Source organism: Poromitra crassiceps (assembly GCF_964638095.1).
Source record: "Poromitra crassiceps genome assembly, chromosome: 18".
Lineage (NCBI taxonomy): Eukaryota > Metazoa > Chordata > Actinopteri > Beryciformes > Melamphaidae > Poromitra > Poromitra crassiceps.
In genome coordinates this window covers 20,596,418-20,621,206 of record NC_139636.1, presented here as the reverse complement: position 1 = coordinate 20,621,206, position 24,789 = coordinate 20,596,418, and the positions used below count along the sequence as shown (strand labels likewise).

At 41.8% G+C, this 24,789-nt stretch overlaps 1 protein-coding gene across 1 annotated transcript; it reads left to right on the top strand.

Moving 5' to 3' along the window:
* Positions 1-13,101: 13,101 nt before the first annotated feature.
* LOC310793158 (N-acylneuraminate cytidylyltransferase-like) lies at positions 13,102-24,325 on the top strand. The gene is made up of 9 exons (XM_083654918.1): positions 13,102-13,482; positions 13,886-14,028; positions 14,414-14,569; positions 19,338-19,474; positions 19,639-19,733; positions 20,339-20,510; positions 21,885-22,053; positions 23,052-23,260; positions 23,601-24,325. The coding sequence occupies exons 1-8, from the start codon at positions 13,256-13,258 to the stop codon at positions 23,258-23,260; spliced, it is 1,308 nt and encodes a 435-aa protein (XP_083511044.1). The 5' UTR covers positions 13,102-13,255; the 3' UTR covers positions 23,601-24,325.
* The last annotated feature ends 464 nt before the right edge of the window (positions 24,326-24,789 follow it).

Genomic DNA, 24,789 nt, shown 5'->3' with positions numbered 1-24,789 from the left:
CGGTTCCGGCAACTACGGCTGCTCCGGCTACCTCTCTCAAAAGACAGCATGTCATTGAAAATTCCAATTCCAAAAGAAGAACCTCCGAATCCCTGGAAAAGGTTTGGAATTAACAGTACTTTGGAAAACGTTTGGAATTTACACAGCTAAAAATATGCTCGTAAAAATCCCAACATGTCTTAACGTTACACGAAATACGTTCTTTGTACCGGTATTACTAAAAAATCTAGACCTGCGCTGCACAGGTTGACAGTGACACACATTGGCGAAGCGGGATGGGGGAAAAAGCTAGCCGCTTGCTTGTCGGTCCGCAAAATGCCTGGGAAGTGTGTATTTAATAGTGTGTGGCTTTCGAACGTTTAATATCAAACTCACTAAAATTGTAATGAATGTTTATTCTCCTGTAGACCAACAACACAACATTCGCCGATGGAGCACACCCAGAGCTCAAAAGATTGGACTTGGACACTTTCCAATGTCCGTTTTGTCACAGGACAGGGGGGTACCCTGCCCTCGCAACTCATCTGCAGAGCCACCAGACGTCTGCTGTAAAATATGGAGGTAAGTCCATCGATCATATTTCATATTCATATTATCATGACACAAACTTTTTTGCCACAGGGTGTCGTAATGAGCTTGTTAAATTGACTGGACTCCCATGCCTTGTGCGCATTGATATGACTGACGTGGCCTGTGTACATGTCACCGGTCTGATACTCCTCACAGTGGTGTGTTATCCAGAAATAACAGACCACTGAATGCCCTGATTGACCAATCAGAATCGAGCATTCAACCAGGCTGTGTCAGAGCCGTATAATAGAAGAGTTCTGACATCTCCATTCACTCCAATGGACCAGTTTTTTTCCAGGAAGTAGAAAGTGGAACTCTTCAGTAAAAAAAGCAGCACTGTCGAGTTGCATCAAAATAGACAGTGTTGTAATTTGAAAGGGTTTTTCATCCCTTGAAATGAATCAAATTGTACATTATCTGCTTTATTTTAGCATGCAAAAGTAGCGCGAGACCCATTCCTGGCTGTTCATTGGCTAATGATTCTTGCATTTTGGTCCACCACTGACGCCACTCTCTTACTAGAGGACACTAGGCTGTGTAATAGACCCTTTTCACGGGGGCCATTTTGTGTCGAAAAGGCAGAATAAACACAGGTGCGAGCAAAACACTTATGAGGGTTTCCACATTCCAATCATGGAAGTTTGAAACCCTCATTAGTGTTTTGCTTGCACCTGTGTTAATCCTGCCTTTTCGACACAAAATGGCCCCCATGAGAAGGGTCTATGGTCCATGGGCCAATGCTGAAATTTTGACATATCGGTACCACCTGAGGTGACTGCCCAATTTTGTCATTTTTGTCTTCCTACATGTCTCTAGTTAATATTTTGGTATGATAACCCTGCCGATTTGGTAGCTTAAGGATAGCTATCACTCTGTAAACAAACCTACTCCCATATAAATGACAAAACCCTGATTTCTGTGTATTAGTCCAGATGATTATGTGAAAGTCATGTTCACTTTTTCATAAAAGCATGAAACTTGGTACGCATATAGTTTGGGGCCCCGTAAATCTTCAGAAATTAAGCCATCACAAAAATGCCTCGTAGTGGCCATTTTAATTCCGCCATAAGCGAATTATGTAGTTTGCATCATATCTCCTGAACCACACATGATAACACAGAAAAGTTGATGTCTATCCCTATGTTTTTATGGTCAAGGATTACAATGATACCATATAGAACATCATAAACTGTTAATCAATGGTGAATTTAATGACGCGAGAAGGAAATCACAGTATCTGATAACTGATGCTATAACCTCAATTCCATGACCACTCTCTGGCTAAGATTTTTTGGAGTAATTTGACTTCTATGGGCCTTTTGTTAAAATAGCCCCCAGGCCCCTCCCAAACATCCTGGGACTTTCTGCCAGATGGCCAAATCCAAGATGGCCACTGGTACAATCTTGAAAAATTGACTTTTGAACCATTTATGAAGACACTTTTCGTTGTAAGTCAACCACAAAGAATCTGATTCTGACAGTTTAACATAATTTTGACCCAGAATTCCAAGATGGCTGCCATCCAGTTGTGTGAAAACTTAACTTTTGAATGGCAACGTATACGTATGTGGTGTTTGGGGTTTACCATTTTTAGAGTAAGGAAGGAGATTAACAATGGTGAATTATAGCTATTTTAATCGCAAATCCATGCCTACCAAACATGGTTTAGTAATGACAATTGTGTTTTGGGGGTAATTTCATAACTATGTTCACTGAAAGATGTTAATCTCAAAACCCATTTTACCTTGGTACTGCTGTACTTTAAACAAACTACCTCCAGGATCTCTTGCAGTAAAATAATTAATGCATGTATGACTATGACAAGAGAACTAATTATACTTAAAAAATAAGAGCTTATTGACAGATCGTCTGTGGTGCCCACGACCCTCCGGGTTATGGGATAGGTAGTCTCGCTGGCAGCTTCCGCTCCCTCCTCCCTGTGTGTCGCTGTAAATAGTGCCCTGCCGCCTCAGTGAAAACAATAACGCTAACTAGCTAGCAAGCTAACGGCAGAAACCTACACGCTAGCGCGTTGCTACACACAGAAAAGGGCAAGTTGGATTGTTGGAAACTATTTTCCAAGGGCACTGCCGCTAAGGGCCACCCATCGCAATCCCACTATGGAGACCTGCGGTGCCAGACTCCTCTCCCGGTAGGGAGGGGAGGCTGGCTAGCGAGACTATGGGATAGGTGAAGGTGAATAACCTATGTCCATTGTCCAACAAGTTTTCTCAATTAATTTCCCTCTTTGCGATGTGATAAAAGTTTCTCAGTGAGTTATAGTTGATTGCCTCACTGAATTATCTGCTAATACCCAATTTTAGCAACAGAATTTGATGTCCTGGCGTGGCACGTCCGTGTGTAATGACATATCCAAAAGGATTTTTACTCTGCAGTGCGCTGCACAGCACAGAGATTATGGTGCACTCAAGCGCAGCGGGGTATTTAGCGCGTAAGAGGTGCTTTTTTTTTTTGCGCGTAAGAGGTGCTCCCCCGTATTCTGTGCAGAAATGACTGGTGTGGCATGTGCAGTATGTCTCACTATGTCTCACTATGTCCAGTAAAATAATAACAGGCATGCGCTTGTGCACGCCCCCAATTTGCATTGCGCGTGGCGTTAAAGAGCGCAAACACTAAATTACCGCTTTTGCGAAGATAGGGCCCCCAGTCTTGACTTAAAATCATGGGCTGATTTTAAGTCTGCAATGAGTTCATCAAAGGCAGGCAGACTGTAGGGTGCGGAGGGTTGGTGAGGCCAGGTCAAACGGGAAGGAGTTGAACTCATGCATGCATGCGTGGCTCAAAATGGATGTGAAAAGGTGCAAACACACCAGACGCTGAAGTGACAGAACATCTGGAAGCGCAGCCAGTTTCATTTTGGCACACTTGTTAGCACATTAGACCGTTCAGTCAGACCAGCCGTGATGCAACCGGCTCACCCCATGCAGAGATTGTTTGTGTCTGTGAGAGATGGTATACTATTTCTTCAAATCAATAGCCTACTGTATCATTGTGGATGGCCACAAGATAGAAATGTGTTTGCATCACTGATAATTATGTATTTACAAAAGTGTTTTTTTTGTATGTTTCTAGAATCTTCTGAATCACTTTCTGTCTTTCTTTTAGGATTTAATGTCTATAAATGCCACCTTGGCTGTGTGGCCAGCAGTCATTATCACTGTGGCTTTTGCCCCCGAATCATTGTGAGAAGGGAGCAGTTCCTTAATCACTTTAAAAACTGCTACGCTCGATGCATGGCTCCGGCCACCATTGCTACAGCAACCTCAGCGACGGCAGCTGCAACAACAGCTACGTCTCCTCCAGTTCCAGCAACGGCAACTACAGTGCTGACCGCTTCGACGACAGCTACGGTTCCGGCAACTACAGCTGCTCCGGCTACCTCTCTCAAAAGACAGCATGTCATTGAAAATTCCAATTCCAAAAGAAGAACCTCTGAATGCCTGGAAAAGGTGTGGAATTAACAGTACTTTGGAAAACTTTTGGAATTTACACAGCTAAAAATATGCTCATAAAAATCCCAACATTATTATAAAATTATAACAGGCATGCGCTTGTGCACGCCCCCAATTTGCATTGCGCACGGCGTTAAAGAGCGCAAACACTAAATTACCGCTTTTGCGAAGATAGGGCCCCCGGTCTTGCAAGAATCTGGTCAACTTCTCCTCTCCTGCAGCATGGGCTGATTTTAAGTCTGCAATGAGTTCATCAGAGGCAGGTTGCAGGCATTCTGTTTTTGATGAATGTGTGGCCTTATTCAACTCCAACAGCACTTACAGGAAGACGCAGAAGAGCAAGCTCATCTAGAAGCTCTATCTCCAATCTGTAGGGCTGCAAGAACCCTACATCACTCTCGTTGACATGGGCATGATCTAGAGGATGGCAATTCCATCAGCAAGAGATCGGCAGACACAAGATGGAACCCTATACAAGTGATCGAACTATGTCCACAAGGTGTCATCATCGTTGCCCGCCATGGTGATGTTGACACATCATCTGTGTGATCGACCGGTATGACACAGCATACTTGGCTAAAGATGATGAGCGGAATCTGATGATTCAGAATCTATAGCGAGGCAGAATTCAATCTGATCATATTACATGTTTTAAGTGGTTTCATTGTTCAATTATTCAAGTTACAGCTAATAAAAATAGCTTATTTTAGTTATCGTGTCATACATTCATTAAATATTTTACTGCAAGAAATCCTGGGGCTAGTTGGTACAGCAGTACCAAGGTATGGGTGTTGACATTAACATCTTTTCAGTGAACATAATTCTGAAATGACTCCTAAAACATCCGCCATTGTTAATCTCCTTCCTTGTGGTAAACCCCAAACGCACAGTATACCGTCCCATTCAAAAGTTACATTTCCACAATACTGGATGGCAGCCATCTTGGAATTCTGGGTCAAAATTATGCCATAATGTCAAACTGATGTCTGAATCGGATTCCTCATGGTTGACTTACACTGAAAAGTGTCTTCATACATTATTCTATGTGCTCTGGGTCAAAAGTCAATTTTTCAACATGGCGCCAGTGGCCATCTTGGATTTGGCCATCTGGCAAAGAAAATCCCAGGATCTTTAGGAGGGACCTGGGTGCTATTTTAACAAAAGGTCTATATAAGTCAAATCACTCATCAAAATATCTTAGCCAGAGAATGGTCATGGCTTTGAAGTTATAGCATCGGTTATCAGATACTGTCATTTCCTTCTCACAACGTCATCGAATTCACCATTGATTAGTCACTTTAACAGTTTATGATGTTCTATATGGTATCATTGTAATCCTTGACCATGAAAAAGTTGGAATAGACATCTCCGTTTCTGTGTTAGCATGTGTGGTTCAGGAGATATGGTGCAAACTACATAATTTGCTTATGGCAGAATTAAAATGGCCGCCACAAGGCATTTTTGCGATGGCTCAATTTCTGAAAATGTACAGGGCCCCAAACTATAAGTTTCATGCTTTTACGAAAAAGGGAACATCATTTTCACATATCATCTGGACTAATACACATAAATCAGGGTTTTGTCATTTTTATGGGGGTAGGTTTGTTTACAGAGTGATAACTATCCTTAAGCTACCAAATCGGCAGGGTTATCATACCAAAATATAAACTAGAGACATGTTTTATTTTTTTTTATTTATTCGTTTATTTGTCAGGGACAATGCAAGAATCATTGTAACAAGTTACAAGAACATGAAACATATGCGATGCATATAGGATATCTAGCCAAGGCTAATTTGCAATCCCTGTCCCTGGGTAGGCTTTTCTAATAAAAAACATAATCTAAACAAAGTGCAAACATAAAAATTGTGACACGATCATACAAAATTTACAGTAAAATTATGCTACTACATCATACAAGATTTACAGTAGAATTACACCACTACATCAGTAATCAATGGTCGCAGGTTTGATTTTGCTTCAGCCAGTGTTTCACCTTTTCATTAAAGCTTTTCAGATTAGTTTGCATTTTTATTTCTGTTGGTAGGGAATTCCACATGTGTATCCCTTTTACTGAAAAGGATGACTGACCGAAGGTAGTTTTGCGTTGGGCCACTCTACAATTGCCATTCGCTGATCCCCTTGTGGCAATTCTATTGCTGTTTATTTTTATGTAGGAAGTTGTTTATGTAGGAAGACAAAAATAACAAAATCGTGCAGTCACCTCAGGTGGTACCGATTTCTGCATTGGCCCATGGACTAATAGTGGTAATGTTGATTAGAGTTCTCAGTTTCAGCCTGAGCCGGATCGGGCTCAGGCTTCAACTTACTAGGCTTGGGTCGGGTTTGGGTTTGAATTTTCAGGCCCATTGAGAACTAGTGTTGACAGTACTAGTGACATGGCAAAACTTCAAATGACATTACTTCAATGACATGTCCAAATGACATCACTAGATCTTGGTCTAGGCAAGATGGAGAGAAGTTAAACATTCTTCATTTGCATATATACTATTGATTTTGTAATGATAGAAAGCTGATTGAAAATGGGCAAAGTGGCGTTTTAAGGGATCATGCCTAGGGCTGTGTATTGTCTAAAAAAATTACGATCCCAGTTGGTGCGATCCTTGGAACTGGGATTGTAATTTTTCCCAACCTTTTTTGGCTTGTGACCCGACCCCACTTTAACGTCACAAAAGTCTAGGGACCCCAGACATTCAAATCCCGGTACAACATCAGTAATATCACCAGTGATGTCTCATGTAACAGTATGCTGACTTTTTTCTCTCTCTCAGAATTCTTAAGGAGCGTTCACACCGAGATATTTATTTTTCGCTCTGTCGCTCAAGTCAACCCTTTGGAATCGCTCTGTCGCTCTGTTTAAATCGCTCATCAACAGGCACACGAAATGACGGACATGTGGGGGATATAACGTTACGCAATGTCATGCTGTTTGTCCACTACGAGCCACCGTCATTGTTTACAAGCTAAGCCTATCAGCGTGCTCCTAATGCGAGCTGCATACCGGTAGTACAGACTTCACTTCATGTCAGCTGTCAGCCTGTCAATGCGGTTTGTTGCCACACAATAAACCGGCAGTTTGTTCCAAGCCAGAGTGATCCTTGACTCGCTCTCACACGGCAGCCAATCAGCATTGAACAGCGAGCGACTGATGCCAGCGTATTTTCGCTCGAGTTGGAATATTTCATCTTGAGCGACGAGCGTATTTTCTCCCTATCGCTCTGTCTCTGCCGCTCGGACGCCCAGCGATTATTCTCCCAGGCGAATATACGCTCAATTGCTCGTTTGCATTGACTTTGTATGTAAACTCGACGCCAGCGACAAACTTTAATAGGTCGGTGTGAACGCACCTTTACTTTAATGTCAGAATTCTGTTTTTTTTTTTCTTTTCTTTTTTCAGAATTCTGACATTAAAGTCGAGCTGAAACCAAAAATAACTTTTCTTTTCTTTTAGTTCAAATACCTGGGTATGCAGTGCACCTATTTAATAATGTATGCCAAAAAAATCACAAAAATCTAATTTCTTTAGTTTTTCACACTTTTTCACATCAAAAGTTCATTTTTCAAGATTTCATTGATAACAGTAATCTACAGTTTGCTGACGTCGCCTAGTACTATCAAATTTCTACCCCATTTCAACCAATCATATCACGACATGGCAGCTGCCAATCAAATCTTCATTTCAGGATAATTTTCTCTTCCTAAAGAAAGAGAAAATGGCGCCTAGTGCCTGTCATCTGGTAGAATTCCTATCCCATAAACTAACTACTAACTTGGCCGATTGTATGAAACATGAACAAAAAACAAAAACGGTAATGTCTAAGAATGCAAATAAATGTAACTGGCTCGTTAAAACACGCATTCCAGGAATATTATTTACATTTATAACGATAATGGCGCGCGCCTCCGAGAGCGTGGTTGTCAGGGGTCGCCCCTCTGAGATTCCATGCGGGCGGGCAGCACCCATGCATCGGATTGTCTGCTCGTTCCACACAGAAGCAGCTGGCTGCCTGGTACTCTGCGGATCCCACTCGTGTAGCACAACAACACGCTGAATCCCACTCGATTTGGGGGTGGAACACGCCAGGATTGGCCAATGCCAAAGCCAGTCCACAGAATTGTCAAATCAAATCATCGACACCGTATATGGTCCGCCTCTCAATTTGTTTTCAGTCTCCGGCGCTCGCGCTAGTGCATTCCGTTCCGGTTCACCTCGACTTTAAAATCCCAAAGATATTCAGGTAAATAAATGTCTGTTAAGTCACTATTTATCTGATAGTAAGTTAACACAATGGTGATTGAGACTATGGCCCATTGATAGAAGCCTTTACATTTTCAGTATTGCAGAATTTATTAACTTGGTGTCTGTGGTGACACAGGGTAGGTGTGGGAGGAGCTCTCACACAAAGACTTTTTTCCTTTTCTTTTTTACAAACATATATATATATATATGTATGTATGTTTGAGAGTCTTCTAATTCACTTTGTCTTTCTTTTAGGATATAATGTCTATAAATGCCACCTTGGCTGTGTGGCCAACAGCCATTATCACTGTGGCTTTTGCCCCCGAATCATTGCTAGAAAGGAGCTGTTCCTTAATCACTTCAAAAACTGCTGCACTCAACTCCCAACTACTGTGGTGATAATGGCTCCGGTGACTACAGCGACAGCTGCTCAGACGACAGCTACATCTCTGACGGTTCCGGCAACTACAGTGTCAGCGGCTCCCGCGACTGCTGCGGCTCCAGCAACTACGGTGACTGTGATGACGGCTACATCTCTGACCGCTCCGGCAACTCCGACGGCAACTGCAGCAACGCCTGCTCCAGCAGAAACAACGTGTTGTTTTTGTAACTTAAAAATCAAACAGGAGGACCTCAAAATGCACCTGCAAAGGCACCACTTATCGACAACATCAGACATCAGTCATAGTTCCAGAGCCCCCGAAATAGCAAAGCGGAAAAAGACAACATGTTGTTTTTGTAATGTAGAACTCAATAAGAAGAACTACAAAAGGCATCTGCTAAGGCACCACTCATCAATGTCAAAGCTAAAAAAAACAACCTGTTGTTTTTGTAACTTGGAACTCCCGGAAAGGAACCTCAAAGCGCATCTGCGAAGGCTCCACTTATCAACAGCATCAGACATCAGCGAAGACTCCCCAGCCCCCAAAATGTCTAAGCTAAAAAAAACAACCTGTTGCTTTTGTAACTTAGAACTCCCAAAAAATCAGCTCAAAGCGCACCTGCAAAAGCAGCACTCATCAGAAACATCAGACAGTACAGTGAGGACAGCTCCAGAAACATCAGACAGTACAGTGGGGACAGCTCCAGAAACATCAGACAGTACAGTGAGGACAGCTCCAGAAACAGGCAGTCATATTTCCACAGCCCCCAAAATATCAAAGCTAAAAAAAACAACCTGTTGCTTTTGTAACTTAGAACTCCTAAAGAAGAACCTGAAAGCGCACCTGCAAACGCACCACTCATCAGAAACATCAGACAGTACAGCAACAGAGTTTTTCCTGGCTGAAAATGATGAGGCGGAGGTGGTCCTAGAGCCCGGCCAATATATGATCTTTGAGACCGATGCCGATTTTAGTGCGGAAAATTTAACGGATTACCAATAGGCGGCTGATATAGTGATTTTGTTTTAGTTTGAATGAAAATAGATGTTCTCTGTGGATTGTGCACCGATTTGACTATGCAATTGTACTGAGAAGGCTGCTTTTTTAAACAAATAACTTTATTAAAGAATATTTAACATTACACCTGTCAGAATTTTGTCAAGAGCTGGAGGTGGTACGGAATTTGACTGAGGTGGCCACTTCCGAATTCTCTATGGAGGAAAAACCCTGACCAAGTCACATTCTATGCATTTATTAAAAAGGGGGGATTTATGGTATATCTCAAAAACGCTGTTTTCACTTGGTTTTAACATGCGTCTTGACCGATCGGATCACAACTGGACAGCGCTAAATACAAGTGTAAACGGCCACCAAGTCGTATTGTGGTCCGATCACTCAAACCACTTGTCGAGGTGGTCTGGGGAGACTGAGACGCATCTGACCACATATCTTTCCTAATATAAATGCAGATGCATCCTCGGGACACATTGAAGGAGCGCCTACTCAACTGACGTCCTCTTCGTTTGTGTCACGTCCATGCATCCATGGGCGCCGAAACCGTGGGTGCCCCAGGGCCCGAGTACCCACGGGAGATGGGGAAATGGGGGGAGCGAGAGAGAATGCTGCTGAGCGAGAGAGAATGCTGCTGAGCAAGAGAGCGAGAGATAATGCTGCTGAGCGAGAGAGCGAATGCTGCTGAGCGAGAGAGCGCAGCGGGCGTGTCTGCAATATACATTGAGAAGGACAAATCCCCTGCTCCCGGTGCTCCTAGGGGAGAGCAGAGCAAGGAACTAACCATTCTACACGGAAATGGATATTGGTGTGAGGGGTATACAGTATATACCACTCTCATACCATTTCTGTATCACTTAGGGTGTCCAGTCTATTTTTTATGTCTTTATTGAATGTTCCAAAACTGCATTCTAAGAATAGGCTTATTTCCACCCACCACTTATTTAATTTGTTTACTTCCATGTCAAACGTTTGTAAGGAAAGTTTGTAAGGAACAAGGAACAAGGCATGGGGAAATATGCAAATGTTTTTGTCCAATGCTCCAATGGCATTGCTTTCTGTCAGAACTTGCTTGGATGTCCTAGTAGCAAAGGTAAATGCATAAATGAATAGCAGATGAGCAGGGTTTAGCAAGCCCAGATTGCAGTGTTCAAAGAGGAAGGGGAAAAGAGGACATGATGATGATATATTATATTATATCAGAGTGGGAACAAGTTGGATAAACTGTCTAAACTGGTTTGGTCTGTCTGGGCACAAAATGATTGTAATCAGAGGGCCTAACTCAGGGCAGCTGGGCAGGGAGAGGTGACATGGAGGTGAGTGAGAAAAGGCGACTGAATAATTAGATCTAATTAGATCTGAACAGTGATCACAACGGGGGGGGGGGTTGTTTGTGGCTTGTGTTGGCATGGGCACCCACTGGCAGAAACATAAATCGGCGCCTATGCATGCATCTAGGGACAAATTGTTGCAAGTAGCCTACTGAGTGCTATAGCCTACTATACAAAATACTGAGTATAGGAAATTCTATAGAATGTTAGGTATCTTAAGCATGGGGAGTGGCAACCTGCCACACTGGTTGTTCCATAATGCTGGATGATGATGTGCTAATTAGCAGAAAGAATGTGTTTGTATGACAGCAGAGCTGTCCTCTGCGATCCTAATTATGAGGTTAAAAACAACATTGCATTTGGTCTTTGCAAACGGAGATGATGTAGCCTAAATGTTTATTTGCATATAGAGCAGGGGAGTGAGATCCGATTACAAGTGGTCACTCGAGTTGCATGTGGAGACACATTCTAAATGCCAGATGTAAACTAATGTACTCAGAGCTGGCTACTTACGATAAGATCACCCAAGATGTGTGTTAATACTTTTCCCCACTCTGGTTTTTCTCCCCCATAGACCCTTTTCATGGGGGCCATTTTGTGTCGAAGAGGCAGAATAAACACAGGTGCAAGCAAAACACTAATGACGGTTTCCAAATGCCAATCATGGAAGTTTGAAACCCTCATTAGTGTTTTGCTTGCACCTGTGTTTACCCTGCCTTTTCGACACAAAATGGCTTCCCCCTGCTGTCTCAGACGTTGCTCCACCCCCTCTGCCGATCTGGGGAGAGCCGTAGACTGCAGCTTCCTCCAACACGTCATCTGTATTTTCCAGGCACCGCCTGCAGTTTGATACATTATAAACCTTTTGAATTGTAAAATACAGCATTGGAAACGCTACACTCGGAAGACTACTGCCCAAAGGGGAGAGGGGGGTGAAGTCACTGGCAGAGATTTAGGCCTTTTTTTACATTGTTTATGTCGATTTTTCAGTTTTGAAGAGTGAATTTGGATGTTTAATTCACAAATAAGTATGAAGAACAGGATCTTGAGCTATGATGCCAGTGTGGAGAAGTAAAAAAGAGAGTGCATGAAGATTCCAATAAAGGTTTTGTATGCTGTTGATGCATCAGAAATAAAATAAATTTGAATGATTTCACTCATTATTGGGCCCCATAATCTGGTGTAAAAAAAGTAAACAATTATTAATTATAATCATTGTTGAGGGGTGTTCAGCCCATATCAATAACGTGCCAAACTACATGTGAATGTGAGATTCAGAAATAAGAGTAAAAATCACATTTTCAAGTTGTTTTAGCAAGCAAAAAAGTAGAGTCCGCACACTGCGTAGACTAGAGACTTGCTCCCAGTAGATTTATTATATGGATAACGAAGATTGCATTGACCGAAACCTTATCCATACAATAAATCTACAGTCTGGGAGCAAGCCAAGTCTACACAGTGTGTGGACTTTGCCTGTTGATGATTTGTCCTGCACCTGCTAACTGAGTGGATGTGCATACTTTAGTTTTATTTATTCAACTTGTAGTAGGCCTATGTTAAATGCACGTGTTTGAAACTAATGATACCATGATGTGAAGTTAAAAAAGTTTGCAAAAGTTATTCAATTATTCACATTATAAAGTGTATAAAAAAACAATGTTTTAGTGTTTCTAAACAACATTTATGTATAAATATATTTTTTGGCATTTAGTAGTTTATTATCATTGCTTCTGCTTAATAGTTGCTAAAGTAGGCTACCTATATTTATTTTTAAGCCTAAGCCACCTTTTGTTTGCATCCATTCATTGATTAGACATTTGCGGTGAGTCATTGTGGCTCAAACATGTATTGAATTGAATAAGCCTTTATTGTCTCCCTTGGGAGAAATTCTTTTTGGGCATCAAGAGACAATGTAGATTAGGTTATCCTTATTCTTTGATTAATCCCCACCACCATAAATGGGAGCTCGGGCTCTGTGTGTGTGTCCCACTGTGATTGTCCCGCTGTGACGTCATCCTTTCTTTATAGGTTCCTTGAGCCTTTATAGGCTCCGACACCTGTAAGATCTGGCAGGCGGAGCAATGCGTTTGTGCCAGTTGTCCTGTCAGTTATTGATTCTTCTGCGATAGTGTTAGTGAATGCACTCACTACTCTAGTCTACTCAACCTTTCGGTTACTTGGATATTCTGATTTACAAGCCAATAGCGGGTAAATCTTGTTTTGTCAAATGGCTGCACGGAAGAGAGTTAACTCTGGCAATGGCATTGACGGTGATGTGCAGGATGGACTTCTGTCCGCCAAGCATGTCAGGGATAGAAAGAGACACATCACTGCCTTGGTTCTGGCGAGGGGAGGAAGCAGAGGGATTCCTCTGAAAAATATCAAAATGTTAGCCGGGGTTCCCCTCATCGGATGGGTATTGAGAGCTGCGATGGACTCCAACATGTTCGACAGGTAAAGTTATTTCCCAGATTGTTAAACAATTCCAGGAACCAGGTCCACTCACATAACCTACTGTGTGCCATATTTCTTTCCTAAATAGCAAACATTAAGTGAAACCATCTATTTCAACTGTGAATGTTTAAAATACTTTATTTAGTGCATTATTAGTGCATTTGAATGGCAGTATTATTATTACTGTATTATTAATATTCGTTTACACAGTCAAGCCACAATCTTAAATGAAAAAATATGATGTGACTTCCTTTCCACTCTTTCTCAAAGCACCAAGCTGGTTGCAGCTGATCACAAATTGCCTGTTATTAAATGATAAACCTTACTACAAACTATTGCAGCCCATCTTATATTGCTTTGAAAATGTTTAAATGAGTTAATAACACACTTGAGTTTTTTCTAGTGTGTGGGTGTCAACTGACCACGATGAGATAGAGAAGGTAGCAAAGGCTTGGGGGGCCAAGGTGCACCGCAGGAGCCCTGAAGTTTCCAGAGATTCTTCTTCTTCACTGGAGACCATCCAGGAGTTTATCAGGCTTAACCCAGGTACAGATCTTTTCCAGTAAATAACAATTGATAGCTATGTTCACTTATTTCAAGAGTTTATTCAAGCCTCTGCTGCGGTTAGGCCCTATTTATGAATTTACATAGCCTTGACAGTAGCCAAACTCCATACTCTTAAAATAGTCACCAAAATGTTGTGTCAGGGTCAATATTGTTATTTCTCACTAAAACATGAATAAGTGTAACAGTTGTTGTACGACTGTTGAACTAGGGAATAGCTACAAGCTTACGAGCAGTAGCTTAGCCGGTCCGGCTGGTTTACCAGGTTTGTCTTAAATGAAGCACCACCTTGCCCCATAATCCATGGAGAAATGGCAACCATTGTTTACCATTGTTTAATTCATTGCCTTTCACTTTGTTTTGACAGAGGTAGATGTGGTCTGTCACATCCAGGCTACATCCCCCTGTCTCCATCCTTTCCATGTAAAGGAAGCCTTGGAGTTGATCACGCTGCAGGACTTCGATTCAGTCGTTGCTGTGGTCAGAAGACACCAGTTCCGCTGGAAAGAGGTCAAGAAAGGAGGCAAGTCATCAGTGTTTGATTGTCACTAGATGAGTGACATAGGAGTCATAGGAGTAACGTTAGTGTATATAGTCAAGGTGGCACACCTTAGTCAAACTCAATTCCATTCCGGTCCACACCAGCATTATGGTTGCCCTCAAAGGGCCGATTGTAAATGTAACACCATATAAATGTATCTAGCCCACTTGTTAATTTTAGTAATAACTTAATAATTAATAACTAGCTCTGAAAGCAGAATTATAGGAAAAATAATGCAAACAGACAACTAGTACAACTAAATTTACAATTTATTAGAAAAAATTCAAAGTTGTATAAGTACATAATGAAGTCAACATAACAATATTTTCAGTTTGTGTAGCCTACAAGCAAAGTTTCAAATTCAAAATGTATATTGGTTGGTTAAAAAGAATAAAACAGTGGGCTGTCAATGCTCCCCCCCCTATTTTCTCCCCAATTGTACTTGGCCAATTTCCCCCCTGCTGCCCCAGTCGCTGCTCCACCCTCTAACGATCTAGGGAGAGCCGAGACTAGCACCATGTTTCCTCCGACACGTGCACAGTTGCCAGCCGCTTCTTTTCACCTGACGGGGAGCTTCACCGACAGGACGTAGCACGTGTGAGGATCACGCTATTCCCACCAGTTCCCTTCCACCCCGACCAGGCGCCGCGAGCGACCAGAGAAGGCACTAGTGCAGAGACAATCGTGCCTGTATGGATGCCCGACCAAGCCTGAGATAACGCGGGGGTGCGAACCTGCAACCCTCACGTTGGTAGGCAGGGAATCTACCGCTACACTACCCGGACACCCTGGGCTGTTGATGCTTGATGACTGCTGTATTTTAAGTTATCTGTGAGTTATGAGGGAAAATGTAAAAAAAAAAAAATACAATTGCAGCCGGTGTCCGCTATGACCAACGCCTTTTGGCTCAGACAAAGAATGACAGTTTTCCTTGATTAATCAATGCTGCAGAACATGACAGAATAACCATGTTCAGTACGGAACTTCTGAATGTCCATGTGAGGTACCAATCGAAAGCTAATAATTTCTGCTTTATGGGAGTTTTTAAATCCTATTTATAGGATTAGTGGTTTAAAAGGTATTAAACATTTAACAATAGCTATTTTTAAATGCCACGTTGGCCACTCAACATTTGCATAGATTTGAGGGCTAGGCTACTTTATGCAAATCAGGGAGTGTCCAATGCGACTTGCTGTCTCTGGAAACTCCCTAAGCTCGGTACAAACCTTAAAGTTTAAGGTTTGTTGTTATTGGATTTACAACAGTTAGTTTAAGGCTTAAACTAACCGTTGTAAATCCAATAATAAAGACAGATTCACACATGACACACATTCTCTCTCTCTCTCTCATTTAAGTAGCCTACATGTACCCTTAGAGCACAATTCAGAATCAGCACCAACAAAGGCCAAATTATACCTATTCTAGAAAACAGAAAAACAAAAGGCAAATATATCTAAAAGAACAATTGCCTTGTTAATCAGTTTCAATACATAGGTGCTATGGTAGAACTTCCTTCTCAATCCGTTGCCATACATCTGCTGAGACTGAGTGCAATAATCATGAAGTACACTGTGTACACAGTACACAATGATCATAGGCTGCCTCGTGATACAACATATTCATTCTATTTCCTGCTTCTGTTTCCAACATTCTCTCTGCAATAGATCATTTTCACAGTGGCCATTTTGTGCCCTAAAGGCAGGATAAACACAGGTGTACCAAAACATAGAATTAGATCATTGTGTACTGTGTACACAGTGTACTTCATGATTATTGCACTGCATGGCATGGCAAGGCAGAGTGTTTGCAGATGAGCAGCAGATGGTTTCAGTGATTATTTCCTCCTCTCTGGATGGTGTGTCAGTGAAGTCACCTGTTGCAGTTTGTGGTTGGCGGTGAAAACCTGCCCCAGCCCTCCAGAGGGCACATTGTATTGACACACCCACAACTGTCACTAAATGTAGGGCTATGCTAGGACTATATTGCAGTCATTTGAGGTGGCACACCTTAGGTTACCAACTTCTTGAAATTAAATAAGGAACCTGGGGGGAGGGAGTCTTATTATTATTCCTTGCACTTTCCCATGTGTTTTTTCATGTATAAACTCAATATAAACTATAAATTGAATTGAGATTGTTTGCTGGCATGTGACTTTTTATTGTCATCAGCATCAGCCTAATTATAATTTTGAATCACATGTAGCCTACATTGTCAATTTGATATTTTTTTCCAAAGTTTGAACTAATACTTTTTTAGTCGGCCAAACTAGATTTGTTCCTGTAGCTTTGCTGGAGTTCAACTTCTTCCAATGTGAAGCAATTGAAAGCTTGCAAAGTTATCCTTTCAAAGTAGCTTCTCCAACACTGGTATCTATCAACCCATGCAGCTTCTCGGGTACACCACAATTTCAGACAGGCAGACAGGAGTTTGCTCTCTCATACAAATCGCCCTTCACTCTTTGCACTGTATAAGGGTCCCTTATCAGTTCAAATACGGAATATATTTAGTAGCCAATTACGGAATGATTCCATATTTTATGGGACAGTTGGCAACCCCCACCTTAGACACTCCTTTAGCCTATACTTCTTGGCTTACTGGCTTACTGGCTTCCGTGCTTGATATAAACCTGTTCTTCCAGATAGAATGGAATTTGTATCAATAACATTCTTCTACCGCATAGCAACACGGTACCTCTATTGCCAAGAGTGTGAAGGTGGGCAGCTTTGATAACCATTTGAGATCAAAACAATAATGAAGCCATAAAGTCAGAATTCGGAGATTAAAGTCCGAATTCTGCGGGGGAAAAGGAGCATAATATGTGACTTCACTGACGATGTCACTAATGATATTATCGATGGTGTACCGGAATTTTAATGTCTCGGGTCCCTAGATGTTTGTGATGTCAAAGTAGGGTCGCAAGCCAAAAAAGGTTGGGAACCCCTGGGCTATATCAATAGTTAGGTATTTGACAGCCATTTGTTTGTCAGTTGCACCCTCCCAAGTTAGTGTTCCATTCATTTAATTTAATTGGATTAAACTGGATGGCATGATGTCAGTTAAAGCCAGTGTTGTAGTCAAGTCGGACTCGAGTCAGATCCTGGATGCATTTTCAGGACTCGACTTGGACTTGAGCACTGATGATTCGTGACTTGGACTCTAGCATTCAGGCATCATTCAGTAGTTGGAGGATTCAGAGTTGACTCTGATTTTCTTTCTTTCTAATAGGCCCTAATAATTTGGCACAAGATGTTTTTGTAATATGTCTTAATAATTTGGCATAAGATATTACTAGCTATATTAATACTGTGACATTATTCAATTTTGTGCAAGGGCAGGCACGTGTGTTCCATCTACATGTGGATTCACGCTCATGTTCAGTAACTCTGGTCTCGGACTCAGGTAATGGGGACTCCACTTGGACTCGACTCTGACTCTTCTAAGGTGACTCGGACTCGACCACTGGGGACTCGAGACTTGACTTGGACTTGAGATATGGTGACTTGATTACAACATAAAGCAGTGCACTGGAGTTCCTGGGGTGTCCCGGTAGCTCACCTGGTAAAACGCGTACAACAAAGGCTCAATCCTTTGCATGGCCAACGTGGTTTGAATCCGACCCGTGGTCCTTTGCGCCATGCCATCCCTTCTTTTTTTTCTTTTTCTGCCATTTCCTGTCTGCCTACTGCCCTATCTAATAAAGCAGGGATACTCAACTTGCTTTGCCCGGGGGCCACTTTACTTAGATGACAGGAGGCCAGGGGCCAGTTAATAAACAAACATTAATATTCATGTATCTGTAGCGGACTGTAGGTTTTTGGGTCGTCAGAGTTTAGTCTGACAATTGTGCGCACACAGGATAGTTAGTTAATTAGTGCATGAAGTTCAGGGTTGCCACGAGTCTGGAAAGTACTTGAAAGTACTTGGATTTAGCCTACCAGAATCTCTGAGTTTGAGCCTTGTGCCCTCTGCCATCTCAAAATTCACCTATGATACCATTTTTATATGTCATCAGTAGTGCTGGGCCAAGCTTGATACACTTTCTTCCTATCTACAGTATCACTCCCCGTGTAGGCTACAAGTATACAGAGATTTGCTGATCGCTGAGCTGTCATTGGCTGTTGTGCTCTCTCATAGGCGCTTTTAGCTCAAATATGCGGCTGGTTGCGTAGGTACTCTGCGGTGGATACATTTTTGTTTTCATCTATTTTCTTCCCAGGCTTTGAAAACTGCTCGAAAAGTCCTTGAAATGTATCATTACAAAACAAGTGTCAACCCTGAAGTTGCTAAAATGTAGTGTGTGTCTGTGTGAACAGCGCTGTTTGTGTGAGTGTGCTCTTCATCTTCTTCTTCTGGCAAACAGCTTGCAGGTGCTGAGTGTGTGTTAGAGATGGAAATGGAAATTAAATTAATTGAATGGAAATTAAATTATCCAAATCTTGGTGGCATTTTTTGCCCCTTGATCACGGTTTTTAGGGGCATTCTGAGATTTCTTGGGGGCATTTTTGCCCTTGCCCTGGCTAAATTCCTACACTGGCAGGACCTCAGTCAAACTTTAACGTTTGTTTTCATTGTGAATTAGAAAATGGTCAGGGGGCCACTCTGCGCCCTATCGTGGGCCGCATCTGGCCCCCGGGCCGCAAGTCGAGTATCACTGTAATAAAGGGAAAAAATGCCCCAAAAATAATCTTAGAAAAAAAAGCTGTGCACTGTATAATTGACCTAACCCTGCTCTCCTCCTTTTCATGCCTAGCTGGTGAGATGACCCATCCGTTCAATTTAGATCCAGCGAACCGGCCACGGCGTCAGGACTGGGATGGAGAACTTTGTGAGAACGGCTCCTTCTACATAGGCACTAGAGATCTCCTAGAGAAGAGGAAAACTATACTGGTAATGGAGAATGAGCTCCTGTTGTGAACCCCCATGTTTTGTTGGTTTCATTTTCATGGTTTGGCTTCCACTGCAGTGCAGCAGATGTTTAGGTATGGTGCTCTGTGTTTGTCACCTTTCCATTTTCATCGTCTTTCTTCGTTTCACCATTCCACTCTCTCCAGGGTGGCAAGGTCTCCTACTATGAGATGCTGCCAGAGTATAGTGTAGACATTGACGTGGACATCGACTGGCCTGTGGCAGAACAGAGGGTTCTCAGGTGAGAGAGAGAGAGACAGACACACACACACGCACGCACGCATGCGCACGCACGCACGCGCACGCACGCACACACACACACACACACACACACACACACACACACACACACACACACACACACACACACACACACACACACACACACACACACACACACACACACACACACACACACACACACACACACAAACTTATTAGGGAATTAGGGAGAACACGACAACTGTTTACTGTTGGTGCTGACATTCATCTTTAATCGTACACTTAATCCATGGAATCCATTGTGCTCCAACAGATTAATTTCCATTACTGTGCTGTCAGCTCACCAATTTAGATTTGCCACCTTAGCACTGTTTAAAATGTCCGTCAAGTCAAGTTTGTGTTCTTCACGTTGATGCTATTTTCTGCTATTTGAGTGATTTAAATTGTAAAACACATTTGTGGAAATGAATAGAATCTTCAGATAAGCTAGAGCACATTGGTAGGTCTTCAGCTGATGATGACATAAACTCACTCTGAAGCTATTAAGTACATGCGGCTCACTGTGCAATTTGCAGTTTGTTACACACACCCTTTAAGTGCCTATGTGTGTGCTTCTTTCCCCAGGTATGGTTACTTTGGCCAGCACAAGCTTGAGGTGGTTGAGCTGATGTTGTGTAATGTGTCTGGATGTTTAACGGATGGAAAGATCTTCGTTTCTGTATCCGGAGAGGAGATGCTGTCTGTCAATACCAGAGACACCATGGGCATTCGCATGCTGGAGAGAGAAGGAGTGAAGGTAGTTTAACCTGGGGGACTCTGCATGTTTTCAAAGTCAAAAAGACACAAGAGACTAACCACCACCAGTAAAAGCAAGAGATTGTTCTAATTTCACTCATTTTTCCAACATAGCATTGTGAATGTGCATAGCAGTCGCAAGTGTCTCAACTTGTAGTTGACCTTTTGATGTCTGCACTTCTATTCCGTATATATACCGTGTGTGTGTGTGTGTGTGTGTGTGTGTGTGTGTGTGTGTGTGTGTGTGTGTGTGTGTGTGTGTGTGTGTGTGTGTGTGTGTGTGTGTGTGTATGTATATGTATGTATGTATGTATGTATGTATGTGTATGTGTACTGTATGTGTATGTGTATATACTGTGTGTATATATATATATATAAATATATATATATATATATATATATATATATATATATATATATATATATATATATATATATATATATATATATATAATTATTATTTTTAGAACAACACGAACAGGCTCAGACAGGAAAAGAAAAGAAAGAAAAAGCATACATTCAATATTATTAATATCAATGTTACCAGCCGCATAAGGTGCTAATGTGCTTGTAAGAGATGTTGTGCATCATGGGATCCCACGCAAGGGGTCCATGAGAAACCAGCCGGGCGAGTCATCCGTCACCCCTAACCTCATCGAGGTAGGCTAGAAACGGGTCCCAAATAGTTGATTTTTTTTAAAGTGAGTTGGTCCTGAGTCTCTCCATCCGTATAACAGAGATAATGTCTGTCAACCACGGTTGAAATGAAGGTGAAGAGGGGGGACTTCCATTCCATCAGAATGAGTTTTTTGAGCAACAGTTGTCCCCTGTGTCAGATACTGTTGCACAGCTGTAGGGAAGTTCAGAGAGGACTCGGAGCAGCCGAAGATGGCGAGTTCCGCCTCCGGCTGAAGGGTTATTTTGTAGGCCTTGCTTAGAGTTTGTTCCGTATATTTAATTTGACCAGTATATCACACAGCACTTGTTTGCCCAATTATCACTCACTTTTATTGGTGGGGTGGCTACCCCTCTGCTCACCTGCAATAGAGCTGAACAGTGACCGCCCACTTTTTTCTCAGCTCCCGTTCCATTGATTTTCTCCATAATATATGTTTTGACAAAATCCCTATATAAAGAGTTTTAGGCCTGGAACCAAGCCAACCAGCCACATACTGAATCATGAGTGACCATAAAACATTTCACTTGGAGCAAGTTTTATTTTCTGTTTTTGCTCCAAGTGAAATGTTTTATGGTCACTCACGATTCAGTCAGTGGCTGGTTGGCTTGGTTCCAGGCTTAAAACTTTTTGTTCGGATTTTCTCTGATGGAACGGGAGCTGAGAAAAACACTACTGTCTCCTTGCTTGCTCCACCAGGTGGTGCTGTTGACCTCTAGTGAGGACCCCGTGAGCAAAGAATTGTCTGACAAATTGGCCGAGACAACAGGCTGCGAGGTCCAGCAGATGGGATCGGAGAAGCTGCTGGGAAATGTGAAGAAGATGGTAGAAGAGAGGAAGCTGGAGTGGAAGGATGTGGCCTACATGGGTACGCTGTTGTACATTTTCTGCAAGCACACTGTTATCATCCTGCATCCTTATTAGTGCTTGCTGTAAAGCACACTGAAGAGCAAGCACACACAAGGTCACACAACAAGCCATAATAGGAGCGCAGACACGTTTGATTGGCAGCAGAATATCAACCAATGGAAGATTCAAGATTCAAGTTTATTAAGTGTCCCAGAAGGGCAAATTTAGCAGTTTAAAATGCACAGCAGTTCAAAGTGCAAGTAAAACAGATACAAGCAGTAGGCCTTGAACTGCTTCTATTTGTTGGTCGTTTCTCTTTCTCTCTCTCTCTCTCTCATACTCTCTCATGGTCACTGCGTAAAATCACTCCCCACTGTTCTATTCTATTCTATTCTATTCTATTCTTATGCTGCTCCTATAAATTAGGGCTCAAGCTCAGATTAGTCTCACTGGCGAAGTTTCTGTCTGGATTTAAACAATTTAATTTGTTATTTCCTTGTCATTTTAATTACATTTGTCAATTGATACATTTAAAACACACACACACACACACACACACACAGACAGAGTGCTCTTTGGACACGTTCAATATTAATAAACTTTGAATGGGGCGGGCGAACAGTGCTCTGTACATCAACGGGGCGAATGGGTACTGCACTAGTTTATGCAAAACACAGTTCTGCTAGCTCAATCTAGTTGTTACTAAAACATTAACCAGCAAAAATTATTTATATTAAAAGATTAGTCAGTACAGAAACCAGATTTTCCCCCTTCAGAGCAGAGCATTTGATTGATTAATAGCTGTCATGATGTAAAGAATAGCATAAAAATACCAAAACGGTTCTAAAATAAATGGTCTATCCTAGCATTAATACATGCTTTAAAGTTACTTTTCGTATTTGGTATTTTTCTATACCTATATTTATGGGCTATTGAAAGCAAAGGAAATTAAGTGACAGTTCTCTTTTCTGTTTGCTGTTCCCTCATTCATCTTTTTCCCCATTTCTCTCCAATCAGGTAATGATGAGGCAGATGTTGCATGTCTAAACCTGGCAGGTTTGAGTGCAGTACCTCAAGATGCCCCAACAATAGCAATCAATGCTGCAAAGTACACCTGCCGCAGTCGTGGGGGAATGGGAGCTGTCAGGGAGTTCGCTGAACACATCCTACTTCTGAAAATGAAGGCAAAGTCTCAACTGGAACAGGACCGCATCCAACGTGTTTAAGTACGTCCAAAGTATGCACATGACATATGATGTCTCAGACAATTTTCAATAATGAAGGCTACCTTAGTCAATACCTGATTAAACTATCTTATTCATTCATTCATTGATTCCTTCCATTCATCTTTATCTCCCCTGCAGCCAAAGCCCTGTTCAGGTCATGTCACTCAGTCATAAATAGACACGCCCCCTTCAATCCTGTCCAATCACTGTGTCCCACGCTTTCCCTCTCTCTGGCCTGCTGGCCAATCACTTGAATGGAGTATCTTATGAATGGAGTAGTAGCTCATATCAGACCCCTGGTATTTGTCTGTGTGTAACTCACCTTGTGTGTCACCTGCAGTTCCTGATCCTACGCCGCTGCAGTTGTTTCGACCCTCCTCCTCGCCTGAACACCACCATGTCATGACTCCTGTAGAACTCCCTATGGGGGGGTTCTCTATCCTATACATCAGTGACGTCCTCCTCTTGCTCAGGAGGAGCGACATCACATCATGGAGTCATACGCCAAATCTAAATGTTGTTCGTCCATTCATTAAAGTTTGTTATACCTTTCTTCTAGTCTCTCATTATTGAAGTGCACCTCTGTGCAGTGAATATGCCACTGTCTCTGAGTTGTCTTATCACTCTACTGCCTTATTGCTTGTTGTGTCTCTTGTTGTTTTTGCACTCATATGCCCTGTTATATTTGTACTATGTTGTAAACGGAGTCCACAGCACAAGAATTTCACACGTGATACTTGTACCACGGAGTGACAATAAAAATCTTGAATCTTGAATCTTGAACCGACAGAACTTCAGATTTTTTATTTTCTTTTTTCGATCAATTCATAGTATTCCCATGATATCACATGCATTTCCTACCAATATCAGAATTAGAATCAGAAAGACTTTATTGATCCCAGAGGGGAAATTGGGATAGGGAGCTTTACAATACACACAGTTCATTGGCTGTTTTTGTCATTTGATTGTAATTACCTGTTAATTGATTACAATCGTCTGTTATTGTCCTACCAAGATTTTGAGATGATGTAACAGAATACTATGAATAAATTTGTGATTAACTGATTGCTTTCCAGTGTTGTATCTCCATCAACCTTTGTGTAATCTGTCACTGTAATTTTTTTGATTGTTTACTTAATAAAAATCATGGCAACAAACTGACACATAATAATGAATACATTTAGTGACATGTATGTAATATTACTGAATAGATTTCAAGTAGAGGTCTTGTTACAAATGGCCCTAACAGTCTCCATGACTCATTAGTAAAAGGTAATTAGTGTATTTTTTTCCGGCTAAATGGAAGTTATCACTATATTGACATTGTTCATTCCAGTAAATAATTTCCAGTGAGAAACATGCTGTCTGGATACTGATGGAGAGCTTCTTCACATATGGTGCAACCGTGCAACAAAGGCTCAAGCAAAACCCATGAGTTTGTGGTAGACTACCATAGAACAGGAGGATGTGTATCTTGTCCAAAAATCAATAGAATTAATGTGATTATTAGGACATCTTAAAGGAATTTG

Coding starts and splice junctions, on each gene's coding strand:
- LOC310793158 (XM_083654918.1), top strand. CDS start 13,256: ATGGCTGCACGGAAGAGAGTTAACTCTGGCAATGGCATTGACGGTGAT. Junction 13,483..13,885: donor GACTCCAACATGTTCGACAG/GTAAAGTTATTT, acceptor AGTTTTTTCTAG/TGTGTGGGTGTCAACTGACC. Junction 19,475..19,638: donor AGAAGAGGAAAACTATACTG/GTAATGGAGAAT, acceptor CACTCTCTCCAG/GGTGGCAAGGTCTCCTACTA.